The sequence below is a fragment of the Lontra canadensis genome, unplaced genomic scaffold, assembly GCF_010015895.1.
Source record: "Lontra canadensis isolate GAN:19392208 unplaced genomic scaffold, GSC_riverotter_1.0 scaffold212, whole genome shotgun sequence".
NCBI classification, from domain to species: Eukaryota; Metazoa; Chordata; class Mammalia; order Carnivora; family Mustelidae; genus Lontra; species Lontra canadensis.
In genome coordinates this window covers 140,491-157,361 of record NW_022631206.1, presented here as the reverse complement: position 1 = coordinate 157,361, position 16,871 = coordinate 140,491, and the positions used below count along the sequence as shown (strand labels likewise).

The 16,871-nt window shown below is 39.6% G+C and overlaps 1 protein-coding gene across 3 annotated transcripts in view; it reads right to left on the bottom strand.

Annotated features, from left to right (window-relative positions):
• Positions 1–16,871, bottom strand: part of LOC116861941 (A-kinase anchor protein 6-like) — a 417,382-nt gene that overhangs the window by 268,359 nt on the left and 132,152 nt on the right. For all 3 annotated transcript variants that reach the window (XM_032848876.1, XM_032848878.1, XM_032848877.1), the window contains exon 3: positions 1,208–1,459. In XM_032848876.1, coding sequence (XP_032704767.1) covers positions 1,208–1,459 — 252 coding nt within the window. The remainder of the gene's footprint in view (positions 1–1,207; positions 1,460–16,871) is intronic.

Sequence of the window (16,871 nt, the reverse complement as noted above, 5' to 3'; positions counted from 1 at the left end):
ACACACACACAGCTCTTGCTTAGCACAATGATTTGCTCCTATATATGCCAATTTTATGTGGGATTAGGAGAGTTCATTTGGATTCAGATTCATTGTGTTCATTCTTTTTTAAGATTTTATTTATTTATCTATTTACTTATTTATTTATTTGAGAGAGAGAGTTCAAGTGGGGGTGGGAGGGAGGTGTAAAGCGAGAGGAAGAGGGAAAAGCAGACTCCCTGCTGAGTGTGGAGCCTGACACAAGGCTCAGTCTCACGACCACAAGGTCATGACCTGAGCTGAAATCAAGAGTCGGATGCTTAATTGACTGAGCCACCCAGGCACCCCCACAGTGTTCATTCTTAAGCCATGAATCAAAAGTGACAACAACAAACTTTTAAACATACTTTTAATATGAGTACAAAAAATCCAAATACATTGGCTGTGTAAAATTCTGAATCTCATATGACTCATGGCATCCAGAATGATTTTTTCAAAGTATGAATTTAATCATATTAAATCCCCTAACAAACTCTCCTGTTGTCCTTAAAATAAAGTCCAATTCTTCTAATAGGACTTATATCTTCATAATCTGACCTCTGCTTACCTATTAGTTCAAATCCTGGTGCCTGGAACTTTTGGCTCCAGTGTTGTCTACAGCTCTCTGAACCTGTCATTTGTCTTACTTCTGGATCTTTGATGATGCCATTCCTTCTGTCTAGAACCTCTATTACCCAGTCTAATCCTGCTTCTCCTTCACATCCCAGGTTGGACTCACTTCTGGTAAAGCTTTCCTGTCTGAGTTAGGTGCCCCTTCCCTGTCCTCCAGTGACATCATCACAATCTGCCCTTAATGTCTGTGCTTTTTGTCTTTCTTGGGCACTAGGCTCCTTGAAGTCAAAGACCACATTTTGGTCACTCTGACATTCTTAGCACCTAATGCCTAGCCATAGTAAGTGCTCAATAAATATTTATCAAATAACTTTGGGGAACAAGAAGCCAGGTTAGCACAAACCACTATGGGCAAACTATCAGGTGTGAATTAACTCTGGTCTAAAGTTTTATTCACATTAAAAGTGCCCTAGCCTTTGGTCACTATCCCTAGATTCAGAGCCCAGTTCAGGACCTGATTATGTACCTACAAAGAATTCCTATCCCCCACCTCTGAACTGAAAACACTCTCCAATGGTCACATCTGATAACACATTACTTGGCTTCAAACACCCACCTCATTTGTCTCTTCGGAGAAAGCCTGCAGAATGTCTGTCTGCCTGGTGTAGTTGCCATTGGCGTCCTGCAGACCCTGCAAAATCCGCTCCCGCAGAACCAGCACAGAGACTCGGAGCTGGTGCCAAAGGAGCTGCACGGCGTGGATGTCCACAATCACGTTGACAGAGTAGGACAGCAGCTTCAGGGAAAACTCTGTTTCCAGGAGCGCATGGATTTGCTCCACGTGATCTGAAATATCTTCACAAATGTCCTGCAGGAAAGAAACGCAGAATCTATGAAGACTGTTCAGCCCTATTCTAGGAACGGGGTGCGGCGGTGGGGAGTCACTCCTTCACTTGACACCAGTTAGGGCCCACAGGTCAGGCAGACCATATGCTGGATAACTTGCCTTTGTTTTAGATCAGATGCAGAGTGGCAGGCCGCATTCCTGGGCACTGGCCCTTCAGCACACATAGGTAAACCAATCTTTCTCTAGACCCCAAAAATGCTACTATTCTTTCAGATTTAATGATTTCACTTTGAAAGTTTAGCCAAGGTAAGAGGTCTCCTCACAAACCCACTCTATTCTCTTTATTTCTTATTTGCAAGGGAGCCAACAGCTGTTTTCTGGGCTAGTGGTGAGTCCCTCTGAGCACACAATATCTCAGGATAGAGACATCCTCCAGACCCTGAGCAGGAAGAAAGATGGGCTAGAACTTGAGCTTCATGGGAACTCCCAACCATTCTCAGTGAGCCATGGGCTCTTTGGTGCAAGAGACAACCGTCACATTCCCACAATAACAGAGTTTAATATTTAAATTCATAAGGAATACTTAAATTTCAACCCATACTTTATAATCACAATCACTCTTTTATTGGAGTATAGTTGACATACACTGTTACATTGGTTTCAGGCACACGACATAGTGATTCAACTTCCTGTTATGTTATGCTGTGTTCACCACAAGTGCAGGTACCATCTGTCACCATACAGCACTACTGCAATGTAACTGACTATGCTCCCTAAGCTATGCCTTTTATCCCTGTGATACTTATTCATTCCCTAACTGGAAGTCTGCATCTCCCACTCACCTTCCCCCCTTTGACCTTTCCTCCCTCCCCCCTTCCCTCTGGAAACCCTCAATTTGTTCTCTATATCTATAGGTCTGACAGAATTACTCTTGAGAAAGAAAGCCAGAAAAACCCCAAGGACAAAGAAAGACAAAAATACAGTTTTGTTTTTAAGACCTGGACATTTTAAACAAAAACATTACTACATCAAAGTTTCAACCTCCTCCACATATACTATTAGGTAGGCAGATGTGGTGTCTGATATGTCACTTGTCCTTACAATTTCCCAAATATCCATTGTGCTGTCAGAGGCCCTAGCATGAAATGGGTAGCACTGATGGTAATATTTAGTAGAGCAATTTGAGTCCATTAAGCATCAAAGGGATGTACATGTCAGCTAAATGTACTCAGTGATTCATTTTCAGTTATGCATCAGTGATTTTTTTTAAAATGGAGCTTTTATTATAATGATTTTTGTTAAGGCTAAAATTTTAGGATAACATTTGAGGTCTGAGTCCTATCAAGAGTATCCAAACTCACTCTGTGCTGGAAACATAACCTTTCAATTTCATATAATTCAATTACTTGTTTCTAAGAGAAGAACTAAAATGGAATCTGTATTTACTGTGTAGCAGTAGGCAAAAAAAAAAATCTATTGAAGAATGATGGAAAGTTGTGCTGAATTTTTAGTAATTACGTATAATTTCAATAAATGTTGCAATATTATTTCTTAAAACCCAAGAACTAATTGGTGATAGTTACATAAGTTGGTGATAATAATTTGATGTAGATTAAAAGTTTAAAGAGGTGTTGGAGTCCTAGTCAGGTAAAGTTCTTACAAATGTAGCCCATGAGCACATGCAGTCCAAAAGAGATTTGGGGCAAAAATCACATTACCTTATCAACCAGTACATGGGAACCACTCGCAGCTGGATTAGCCAGTCTCTGCTGCCCTTCAGCACATGACAGTGGGCCGCCGCAGCTATCATCAAATATTCCAGATTGCCTGGGTCTCAATGGATGCCAGCTTGGAGCATCTCCTCCATTTGTCCCCTACCCCATTTATTCCTGATACCTCGACCACCACCCCAAAGCAAATGTCCCGTGTCCTTAACCCTCTTAGGATGCTCAGTTCTGCATAGTACTGTGTTACTTTGGGAAACTTTCTTCCTCCCACTGCCGATCTCTTCCAAATTCTCTGTACTTTCCTGGCTAGTATTTCCATTCCATTGTAAAACAAACAAAAAAAAAAATAAACACTATACTTTGTCCCAGAATAATACATCTATCTCCCGCTCTTACCCAAACCTGACTCTGTCCAAGGTTCCTGCTTCCCCCACTGCCCTCCCATTGAAGGCTGTTCATTTTCCCAGCCCTCCCCTGAGAGATGGGGAGCAGAGGGCTGATAGGGGAAGGGCAAGCCTCACTGCTTCTTTACCACTTTTGGATCACTTTTCTTTTGTTCTCATACTAATACCCTTTGTTTTCATTAGGTGCCTGCTGTCTGCTAAGCCTTCCCAACTTCCTTCTCCATTACTATTCTTCTCTTTCACTCCACACTGAAGACTGCAGTAGCTCAGTTTTCCTCTCCATACTGAGAAGACCATTAACTTAGGTAACTTCAATATTCACACTGATGAACCAATGAATACCCTAGCCTCAAATGTCCTTTATTCCACAATCCTTAAGACCTTCATACCTATTCCACTTGGATAACTCTCTGTCATAGCTCTACTTGGAACCTTGTCATCACTCCACCTGTGGAACAATATCAGAAAGTTCCCCATGCCACCAACCTCTCTTTGTCTGACTTTTTCACTCTCATTCTCCCACTACAGGTCCCACCCCCTTTTTAAAAGATTTTATTATTTATTTGACACGGAGAGAGAGAGAGAGAGAGAGAGAGAGAGAGAGAGATCACAGGCAGGGGCAAGAAGGGGACAGAGGGAGAAGAAGAAGCAGACTCCCCACTGAGCAGGGAGCCCGATGCAGGGCTCGATTCCAGGATCCTGGAATCATGACCTGATCCAAAGGCAGACACTCAACCAACTGAGCCACCCAAGTGCCCCAGTGCTCTTCAACCCCATCTGGGCCACCAGATTTTTCTGCCATACCACCCTCCTCCTAGCACAGCCTCGACAATGATCCCTTCAGCCACTCCCTTGGCAGTGTTCTCCACTTCCTCACACTCTTGGTTTCATAATTTGGATTTGTTGGTATCCATTTCCTGGGTCCTACTATGATCCTGCAGATGCAGAATACATTATATACCTAGGAGAAGAAAAGGTGTGGGTAACTTTTATGCCACCTGCTCTGAATACCCAAATAGGCATTTCTCAACCACACCATTCCCACCCTCCCATACAATATGTTACATATAATCTTGGCACCAAGAAAACTACATACCATCACTCTTCCTACACATAATTTGGCTCCTCCATGGTGAGTGCAGGAACTTAGTCAGAGCCAGGTCACGGGTCAAGATGGCCAGGCCACTATCCAGGGCCACTAAAGCATCAGTGGTGTCAGCTAAGGTTTTCACACCCTTCTCCTGACGTATCTGTGAAACATAAATTGGCCTTGTTCCTACAGAAGCAGATGGGCTCCGAGAAGAAGGAAACACTCTCCCCACGAGAGCTGACCTCCCTCTAGTGAGTATTTTGGCAAAGTGCACATGCAGTCTCTGCTGAAATTCTGAAACTAAACAATGCATGGCATGGTGCAAACTTCTGGGGTCTGCTCATTTATTTAATTATGTTTATGCCCTCTACTTGGCTACCAGGTGTCTGGTTTGACAAAATCACAGGCATACACAAACTGCAGAACAAGAACTGCAGAGATATGTGTAAGTTGTGTGTGTGTGTGTGTGTGTATACATATACATATATACACATAACCGTGTGTATACCCCCAAACATAGAACTGTATTTAGAACAGTCAGTAAGAGGTTTGTTTAGAGAAATAACTGAGTGATTCTGAATCTATACATACTCCTTAGTAATATAAAAATCTGCTTTTCCCAGTCCTTCTATATAAAGGTCAACCAAATATTTAAAGAATTTTCAGTTTGAAGCTTCTGAGGCTTAGCCTCTTTACTACTTTCAGCTTGTTGTATGTTTATACAACAGAAGCTGAAGATTATGGACATTCTGTTTATTTTAATTCAGTCAGCTATTAGAGACGTTTAAAAAGGATTTGCTCAATGGCTACCTCCAGCAGAAGCTGTTTGGAATTAATAGGCTCTGAGAGCTCTGACCTGTTGGAGGCTCTGTGGGCATTAGATTAACAAGGTGAGTGGAAGCATGGCCGGGGTGGGGAGGGGGGATATGGGGGAGATTGGTGGAGGGTTGAACCAGAATCCAACTGTTGCATATAAGCCTTGATTGCACATGTGACTCCAGCAGATAGCAACTGGAAACTAGATTCAACTCACGTGTTTTAAGTGCTCAGTGTATAACAAACTTTTGAGCACGGCAGTGGTACATACTAGAAACAAATTTAGTAGCTTTAGATGCACAGATTTTCAGGAACACAAAAAGAAACAATCCCTCCAGGTTCAAGAATGGAGATTCAGATAGATAGATGATAGATATAAATGCAAAGACCTATAAGCAAAAATATTTCTCTCCATCTTCTTACTGAGACCATTAACACTAAATTAGTATTATGCAATTAGATATTTTAAATTTAACACAGCAATGACTGGTTAAACTGATGTAGTGACTAAAATTCATCATGAATAATAATCCGTCCCAAATTACAATGTTTGACTTCAGATTCTTTCCTATTTCTATAGAGATTGTTAGTAGGCAGAAACCATGGAATCCTTTCCAGCATCAAGGGGAGAGATAGCTTGGTCCACCAGTATATCTTCTATAAATCAAGTTATTCCTGGAAATTCATCTTTCATAATATTATCCTGAAATTATCCCATTTTCTGTTCAGACCTAATTCCAGTCGGTATTCCTATCAATTTCAGCCCTTCTCTCCATTGTTATCTCTACAAGACCTTTCTCCTCTGACCTCAGATTCCTCTCCTGACTCCCAAGTATGTCTCAATTGGGACAAGATGATGATGGACAAAGCCACCAGTCCAGACTTCTCTTGCTCCTAAAATCCCAAATTCAGTCTACTGCCCTTCAGGGCAGCTCTCATCCTTTGTATGCCACGTCCACAAACAGAGAGCTAGAGGACTCTGGGACTGTGGTAGAGGTTGAGGAAGGCAGATGCAGAGAGGGGCAGTCAAAGATACCAGGAGAAACTATTGTCCTTCAGAAGTGCGCCTGGTGCTAGCCCTGTTGTCCTGTTCTGTTATGAATGAATGAAAGCAAATACATCTAACTTCCTATGAATACAGTGATAAAATGCTGTTTCCTAAATTATGAAGATTTCATCATCATCATTGTCAGAACATAGCTTCATCCCCAGAGTATATATTTTGATATATGAAAGTTCTCCCCAACCAGAGGGCTAGTTCCTAACACCTCTTCATATAGTTAGCAGCTATTGAGGTTGGACACTCCATTATTTTGATATGCATCTTACTTTAACATACTGACAACGAACAGAAACTTAATTTCAGCAGACAGAATTATTTAGTTTTACTTTTAAATATCATCAGTTCATACCCATTACTTTAGTCACCTAAAAATCTCCCACAATTCTACATGAATTTCATTTCTTTTCCTCTAAGAAAAGATGTTCGCCAGCAAGCCTATTTAGATGACTAAATCAACAGACTTCTCAAAGAATAATAAACTTTCAATTTTAAGTTGAAGATAGTTTTTAAATGTTCTTCAAGCAATAACATTTTTTTGATAGATCCTCAAACTGTAATTATTAAGGATAAAAGGATAATGTCTTTAGAAATTAGTCACTTCTGTTTTTTCGGTGAGTATGAACATTAGTACATACCCACTATGTATTAATCCATGCACGGGGGATACAAAGTTGATCCCCCACCTTTGTGGAGTTCCCTGCCTGGTGGGAAGGGGCATGTAACCTGAAATCATAATTGGGAAGATAAGTGTTCACAGAGAGAACACAAATGAGGAGAAAATTACTGTGCCCATGGAGCCAAACAGGAAAGTGGCAAGAAGGCTTTCCTAAGGAAATAAAGTTTGAGTCTTAAAGGAAACAACTAGGATGATGTGGCAGAGAGGAACATTCCAGGGAGTGGCAGGTGTCAATGTGGCCTCCCTAAATATGGACCTGGGGTTTGGCACTGATTTTTCTTAGTCATAGCATATTATACACAACCCAAAAAAGAAAAAAAAATTGATTTCATCAAAATTTAACTCTGTGAAAGATATTTTTAAGGAAAAGTTACCAGGAATATATTTGCAAATCACATATCCAATAAAGGATTTATATCCAGAATATTGTAGCTCCCTCTGATCTTTGGGAGATGTGTTCCAAGAACCCAGTGGATGCCGGAAGCAACAGATAGTACCAAACTCTATATATACTATGGGTTTTCCTGTACACACATTCCTTTGATAGAGTTTAATTTATAAATTAGGTACAGTAAGAAATTAATAATAGTAAAATAGAACAATTTTAACAACATACTGTAATAAAAGTTATATGAATATGGTCTCTTTCTTCCTCAAAATATCTTATTGCACAGCTCTCACTCTTTGTCTTCCTATGATGTGAGGTGATAAGACACCTATGTGATAAGATGAAGTGAGCTAATGACATAGGTAGTGTGATATAGTCAGGCTACTATTGACCTCTTGACAATACATCAGAAGGAGGATCCTCTGCTTTCAGACTTCAGCTGATCACTGAAAGGAAGAACTATTGTATATAAAGAATATTCAAACCTCAACAGTAAGAAAACAACTAATCTAATTATATAATGGGCAAAAGACTTAAACACTTTACCTAAATGGGAATAATGATGGTTAAAAAAAAAAAAAAGCACATGAGAAAACTTTCAGCCTCATTAACAATTAGAGAAATGCAATTTACAACTACAATGAGATACCTGTATAAACCTATCAAAATGGCTAGAATAAAAAATTTGCAATAATACCAAGTGCTGAGAAGTTCTAGAACAACTGTAACTCTCCTACACTGCTAATGAAATGCAAAATGGTGCAGTCACTCTGGAAAACAGTTTAGCAGTTTCTTATGAAGTCAGACATATACTACCATAGGACCTAGCTGTCTCACTCCTGAGTGCTCACCTTAAAGAAATAAAAACTCAGGCACATTCACAAGTGAAAAGAAGCTACTCATAATCACCAAAACCTAAACATCCTTCAGTGAGTAAATGGATAAACAAACTACAGTACATCCACATAATATACAACAAATGGGGTGGGGGAGATCTAATAATACATGTAACAATTTCTAAAATCTCAAAGGCATTATGCTAAGTGAAAGAAGCCCGTCTCAAAAGGTTAAATGCTATATGATTCCATTTATACAACATTCTCAAAAGAAAATCATAGTAATGAACAAGAGATCAGTGGTTGCCAAGCATTGGGGCTGGGAAGGGTATGACTATAGACCGATGATAGATAGCACAAAGGATGTTTTCTGGGGTGATGGAATTGTTCTGTATCCTGAGTGTGGATATGGTTGGACAAATCTACACAAGGGTTAAAATTTGTAAAACTGCACATTAAAAAAAAATAAAGTCAATTTTTCTGGATGATAATTTTAAAGATAAGAAAAGAAAACCAGTTTATAGTCTCTTGGTAAAATGCATATAAAAATTAGTTTTGGGTCACATATTCCCTTCAGAGCTTGGAAATTAACAAGAGCACAGTCATAAGGTCATGGCACTACTATCATTATACCTGGTGCTACAACTTCCACATTATTTTCTAACAAGTATTATCCTCAAAGAAAATGAGGATAATCTGGAGCCCATCTCAAAGTGAATTAAAGCAAATGGCAGTGATTAACAACATATCTTCAAAGTTGCATAAGACTTTTTCCTTAGACATTTCTGTGCTCATGTGGGAAAGTGATGGTCTCCATTTTGCTTTGATTCTCATAAAGCACCGTAGCCTCTGTGGTGTTCACAATCACTCGCAGCATAATATGCACTGAATACATTATGCTGCCAACTGCCCACTTTGCTCAACCTCTCTGACACATCATGGTCTCAGAATTGCAGCTGCAGGGCGCCTGGGTGGCTCAGTGGGTTAAGCCTCTGCCTTTGGCTCAGGTCATGGTCTCAGGGTCCTGGGATCGAGCCCCACATCCGGCTCTCTGCTCAGCAGGGAGCCTGCTTCCCCCTCTCTCTCTGCCTACCTCTCTGCCTACTTGTGATCTCTCTCTCTGTGACAAATAAATAAATTAAATCTTTTAAAAAATATTAGTTTAAAAAAAAATTGCAGATGCTGCTGCCTGTCTTTTGAAACTTCCACAGTTTTGAGGCCGTTCATACGAACACTGACCTGATACTGTTCGCAAATAAACTCTAGCCGGTTGGGCATTTTTCTTTTAATTCAGTTGTGTGTTTATGTGAGAGAGGTGCCCTTTCTTTCTTTCTTTCTTTCTTTCTTTCTTTCTTTCTTTCTTTTTTTGTAGGATTGTTGTATGTTTTTCAGTTGTAATTTATTTTTTCTAGGCAGAGACAGTGCTGTTATGTATTTAACCAGTATGTTCAGTCTTCACCAGCTTGTGATAGAGAGGAGGGCACCCTTCCTGTGAGTGCTCTAATTGCTTCGCGCCTGCTGCTTGTCCCTGAGAGAGGATCTGTTTGCTGTCTCATCCTAAGGCCACCATGCCCGTTCTCCATCATTCTCGAAACATCCAGGTTTTCTTGTGAAATGGCAAGTATCCATGGATCACCATTCTTCCAAAGTGGCCCAAACCTCCCATCTCCAGGCTGTGTGTATTTGGAGGGAAACCCACCCTTCCTGCAACTTCCTCACCCAGGTACTAAGAGTCTCATGCTCTACTGACTGAACTAGCCAGGCACCTCTCACCCAGGTACTAAAACAATACTTGGTGCCTCAGTTTCCTGAAGTCCCATAAATATAATCCTTCCCCTTCTCTCCACTTCTTGTTTCCCCACATGCAATCCCCAAGTGAGAAAACACAGAAAATCCCCCCGACACCTACAAACTGCCTCTCCATGAGGGGAAAAAAAAAAAAACAGTAATCAGCAGGCATCTCCCCATTCACCTAAAACCCCAAATAATGTCTTTTTCTTTTCCTAAATATTTTAATGTTTCTCTCAAAACATTCTTGACTTATATTTGTGTAACTGCAGGACACATTCAAATGGTTTTTCTAAGAAACTGTGAATTAAAGTCTGCTTTTTAAAGGACAGTCAGGCCTCCTTCCACTACCATTGTTTTCCGATCACAGTTTCAAAAATAAACCCTCAGCTTAACCAGTGCACACCATTACATTTAGAAAAACATAAATTACATTTTTAAAAAAAGTTTTCATTATCTGAAGTCAGTAAGAAGAGAATGAAGTTTTCTATATATGTTTTAGTCTTAATGTAAAATGCCATGTCATCATGACTGCTCATTTTGTTTACTAGCAATTGTAGAACTAAATGATTAAAGTATCTTTTACCCATATGCTCACCATATGTGTTTGTGTTCACTAGAAAAAGTTGAGAAGAGATTCTTACCTAATACATGGACTTTATATTTTTTTTTTTTAAAGATTTTATTTATTATTTATTTGACAGACAAAGATCACAAGTAGGCAGAGAGGCAGGCAGAGAGAAAGGGGGAAGCAGGGTCCCTGCTGAGCAGAGAGCCCAATGTGGGGCTCGATCCCAGGACCCTGGGATCATGACCTGAGCCGAAGGCAGAGGCTTTAACCCACTGAGCCACCCAGGTGCCCCCATGGACTTTATATTTTAAAATACAGATCAAGGGAACACCAAGTAACTTGGTTAAAAAAAAAACTCACTTTGAACTAAAACTTGCAACTTTATATAAAAACTTCCTAGTGCAGGGCGCCTGGGTGGCTCAGTGGGTTAAGCCTCTGCTTTCGGCTCAGGTCATGATCTCAGGGTCCTGGGATCGAGTCCCGCATTGGGCTCTCTGATCAGCAGGGAGCCTGCTTCCTCCTCTCTCTCTTTCTGCCTGCCTCTCTGCCTACTTGTGATCTCTGTCTGTCAAATAAATAAATAAAATATTAAAAAAAAAAACTTCCTAGTGCAGAGTATTAATGTCATCTTCAGTTCATGTTCAAAACTGTACTTTTTCTAAAAGACACGTAGATGTTCCTATGACAAGGCATTTTATTTCCCCCAAATTAGACTGCTCCCTGTTTTTTTCCTTCCTTGAGAAAATATACCATCCTAATGGTCCTAATTTCTTCTTTGTCATATTGAAAATGACTGAAATGGGAGGCCAGGAGGGATGCTGAGACTTTTTATGATCATCACAGTATATACCTCTCTCCAAAGTTTTAAGAACTCTATATTACAAATAGCGGTTATCCCTTTAATGGCTAAAATCTGTAAAGTGTGAGGACTGAAATTAAATTATTTATGTGCAAATGACTTTGCTGCTATCATTAGCTACAACTCATCCATCTCCCTGATCAGTGTGTACCTGTCTGGATGCAGGAAACATGCCTCAGTTGTCTCTGTGTCTATGGTGCCATACGGCCAATTGAAGAAAATACTGCGTTTCACAAAGCAAACAGAAATCCCTATAAAGCAAGCACTAGTCTAGGTTCCTCCCTTGAGTGCATTCACAGTAATTGGCACTCAGTTGGCAGAAGAAAGCAGCTCCCATTGGTTGCCAGTTGTGCTGATCAGCTGAGCTGCTGAAAAAGCATATAGTTTGGGAAAGTAAAGGCGATGATAGGAAGGAGAGGATGAAGATGCTAAATACAGGTTTGGAAGCCTTCACCCTTCCACTTTCACACTCTGAAAATCTACTTTGCCTTCAACTGAGAAAGGACCAGCTGGGCATTCTGTCTGGCCACACCTGCCCAGATCCAAATCTGGATTGTTCTTTTCATGATTTGAATTTTTTGTTATTGTTGTTGAAACTGTTGCTTAAAAACTTCAGAGGATTCATTGATTGAAACATCATTTTGAATTCCTAATCCCAGGCTCTCATTATGTGAGAGGGAAAAAACCCTGAGCAAAAAGATAAGCAAATTGACAATTGCTATTGCACTTTGGAGAAAATGGGTTTTGTTTTGTTTTGTTTGTAAAGATGCATTTATTTGAGAGAGAGAACACAAGCATGAGTGGGGTGGGGGCAGAGGGAAAAAATCTCAAGCAGACTCCCTATTGAGCACAGAGCCCAACATGGGACTTCACTTCACGACTGTGAGAACATGACCCTGAGATCATGACCTGAGCTGAAATCAAGAGGTGGTTGCTTAAGCGACTGAACCACCTAGGCACCCCAGAGAAAATGGTTTTCTAACTGGGCTATTGCTAAGACACACTCACACTCACACTGTTCTACATGGCTCAGCTAGATAAAGGTTCAACATCTAAGCGCATTCACTAACAAAAACCACAGCTATGGTCTTGACTCTATACTTCCCTCATCTTTATAGAAGTGATTTCAGGTAGAAATGGACCAAGAAGTTAGTGGTGGCTCTTACAGTGCAGTGTGCTTGTCAATAATGTAGATTCTGGGGCTACTCCTTTGAAGAGAGATGGGACCAAGAGAGCTGCACTCTCTTAAGCATACAATGGCCATAATGCCAGTGTTCTAGGCACCACACGCTGAAAAACACTGAGCCAGATACGGATCATCTGGCTAGGCTGACCAGCACTGAAAGGGGAACTACGTGCACAACTATAAAAAAAACTATAAAAAAAAGCACCTTGAAAGATAGCCTATCTCTAACATTATCCAGATGTATCTAAAGCAGAACTTACATTCCTTTTGCCCCAGAATACGATTTTCCACAACTTTATTTACCCACTGCCGACAACGTTGTGATAATCTTGAGGACAGTATCAGGGTTGTAGACTTGTTTAACATGCTTTTTTCCCCCAAGAATTCTGGTTCTCAAGAACCAGGAGTGATGGAATGAGAAGAATCCATAATTACTCATTCATTTTATCTTATACCACACATATGATAGTTTCAGGATAATAATACTAATATTACCCTAATACTACTACTAATACTAGCCCTGAACGAATGACTAGGTCAGGCACTTATGAAGACACTTAACCAAAGGCATTTGTTACTGTAGAAGAGAGCAGGGTTGCCTTTGGCTTGTCTTTAACTAATCTGTGAGAGAACAGAAAATATACCCTCGTCTCATATTCACCACAGTTCATATTACATAGATGAAACGTCTGAGGGTTTTGTAAGTTCCTTTATCATCTTCAAGGTCTTTCTAAAGGGGGGAAGGAACCTCAATACAAATATGACTAAGAACCACATGACCACTGGTTCTCTGGGAAAGGAAAGATGTTTTGGTTTTAGAAGGCATTCTCTGAGAGCCTTCTTGCCTCAGCAGACCCTTTTAGTTTCTCCAGTCTCTGCAGACCATCAGAGAATATGCGTAAGACAAAATCAGTGAAGGAAGCAATCGACAATATACCCAAGAAACTGTACCATTATGTGCACTCCAATGCTAAGCATGCCAGGTTATATACTCTTTTTTTCTTTCCAGTATAACATACAGGGCATAGTGTGATTCTTATTCATGATCAGTTTAAGGCTATGCAGTGATAATAGGTCTTTTCTTTAAGCAATGGGCTGTGAGGCTCTTTCTACTAACCACCTCGCATAGCCGAAGTTGTACAATTTACGGATTTTGCTTTGTTTGTTCAGTGGTCTATGTGTCATTTCTGTCTATTTCTATGAGATCTGTCTTCCTTAGGAAATTCCTATGTGTCAAATGCTTCATTTGTCTCTTTGCTTTCTAGAGTACAGCACCACATGCAAATAGATTCTTAATACATGCTGATATTAGTTATATTGAATTCACGAACCATGAAATAGAAGCTTGAAGATGATCATGAGAAAGAATAAATGAATCACAAGATGTATCTAGATCATTTTGTAGCAAGCTGAGTGTCCGAAAGTCTTAGTTCTTGGTACTGGTGTATCCTGACTACCTATGTCCCAGTGAGCCTCAGAATTCTCATCTATAAAGACAGGGCTGGATAGATGAACTTTACTCTCAAGCTCCAAGATTTTCTTCTGTTTTGTTTTGTTTTTTGTTTTTTGTTTTTTAATATTTTGTACCCCTCCCACAATGCAGAGTCTGAGCTTTACTTACCCGGAAACTTTTGTGTATCGCTGATAATTCTGGTAAAATGACAGCTATTTCCTAAAAGTAGTAGAACGAGCACTAGACTGGGAATCAGGATATCTGAGTCCCACTGCTGGGGACACTGGAAGGTATCTCTACAGCTCTTAGCAGTGACCCTGACACAGGTTCTGAAATAACAGTGCAGATCCACATACCAGGCAGAGGAGGAAAGATCTATGGTTCATTCACAATGAGGGCCAAGACCTCTACCTTCACTCCAGGGTTAATGTCCTGAGGAGCCCTTTGATTGTGTTTTCCTTAGTCACCATGGTAGGCTCAGGCAATATATTACTCTTCCTCATCCTGTGTCCCTCCCACCCAACCCTGCCACTGACATGCGTGAGCACGTGTGCGCACACACACACACACACACACACATACACACATTCCCTTGAGGCTCATTTCCATCTGCCTGAACTACCATTACTCTCTCTTCATTTTAGTCATTTAAATTCATTTTCTAAAAATCTATCAGTACCTTTTAGCAACTTAGATTTGGTCACCTCAGGTGGGAATTTTCTATTAACTCTTGAAATTGTTAAGCATTTCAAGTCATAAGTGATCTTATAGGTTCATTTATAAATGCTTTCTCTTCACCTATTCACAAGTACTCTTTATACCAGGATTTAAAAGTTAAGGAGATGAAAGCCCTATTTGGGATTTCATTGCTGACTCATGATGTGACCTTGAGCTGGTCAACCTCTTTCTTAGATGCACTCTTTATATATTTAGATCACTAAGACCATGGCACAGCTTCTAAGGATGCATTTTTATGTCTTCCTCCCCCACATAAATATCCACAGCAACTAGCTTGGCTGTTGATTTGTATTTAAACCCCTACAACATGACTATTGGGAGCTAACACTGTAGACACAAGTTTTTAGATCTCACATTTGCAACTCTAGAATAGGAAATGAAACCTTATAGGATCAGAGTCCTGTGAAGAACTAATTTTAGGGGCCATGAGTAAGACCCTGCTAATGAGGTAAAATAAATCCAAATTCAAAAGTGCCAATGCTATCCTTTCATGTAGGGCAGATGGTAATGCAAGTCATCAATTAACCTCCTGGATAGCTCCCATTGCCTCCCATTGACCCAATAATTTCATTCCTAGGAATCCCTCCTAAGGCAAGAATGGATTTACCTACTGAAATGCTATCACAGAAATGTTTATAATGACAAAAAAATTCTACCAATGAAAAAAATCAAAAGAAAGGAGATTGGTTTTTGTATCACTGTATTGTACACCCAAAACATAACACTGTATGTTATACTTGAATTTTTTTAAAAAGGAGATTAGTTTAACATGATGTGATATTTCATAGAATGAAAAAATACACAGATGCCAAAAATGGCATCGCACAATATATTTCATAGTATCAGATGTTCAAGACACATTGTTAACTAAGAAAAAGTAAGTTATAAAAGAGTTCCTTCCATAAGAAATGATAGCTATGTATTCTTGGAGAGAAAGATCTAAAAAAGATGTCAAAGCTGTTGATAGTATTTTCTGTAGGTGGCAGCATTACAAATGATTTTTAATGTACTGTTTGCTTGTATGTCTTAAATTTTCTCCACTATAGATTCAATTCTTTTGCATAAAATAAAAAAAAGTAAAAGTAAAATAACAACAAAGAAATGAAGTCAGTGTTCATAGCAACACAACATTCAAAGAGTACAGGCAACCTATGCAAACTAATATAAAGTACAATATCAAGGTCACTGAAGAAGAACAATCTCAAAGGAACAGGATCCTCATTCCCAGTATCCTTTTTGTGTAGAGAAAACTGCACTTTGTCCATACCCATCATTCTCTTAGGTACTAACATTAATCACTGCTATTAAGACTTTTAACTCTGTTTTTGCTTGATTACTTTTTTTACATTTAGCAGACTTGAAATAAAAACAGGGGTGAGGGAAAGACATTCAACAACTGAAATGAGTTGGAACATAAATTACTCATCCTCTCTTCTTCTTAATATGACTTATTTGTCCCAGAGTATGGCTGAACAGACCATCAACTCTCTTCTACATTTTCATATAAATCCACAAGTGGTGGTGGTGGTGGGGTGTTTCTGAAGACAGATTCTACCTATTGATAAAGTAAGATCTTGTTTGTCTCCAGAAGTGACCTCCATTCCCTAGCATTCAGAATCTTCCACTATCAAGATACTCCAGCCTTTGAGTAATTACCAGAGAATTGAAGAGATTTAAAAGGAATTTGGTGCTCCCTTGGGGGCACACTTTACGTAAGTAAAATTTTAGTCCTTTACAATTGCTAGGAATTATTGAAATAAATAATTCTTGGTAATTTACTCATATGGATGTTTATATCAACCCAAATAATCAACATATCAACTCAAATAATTTGTACT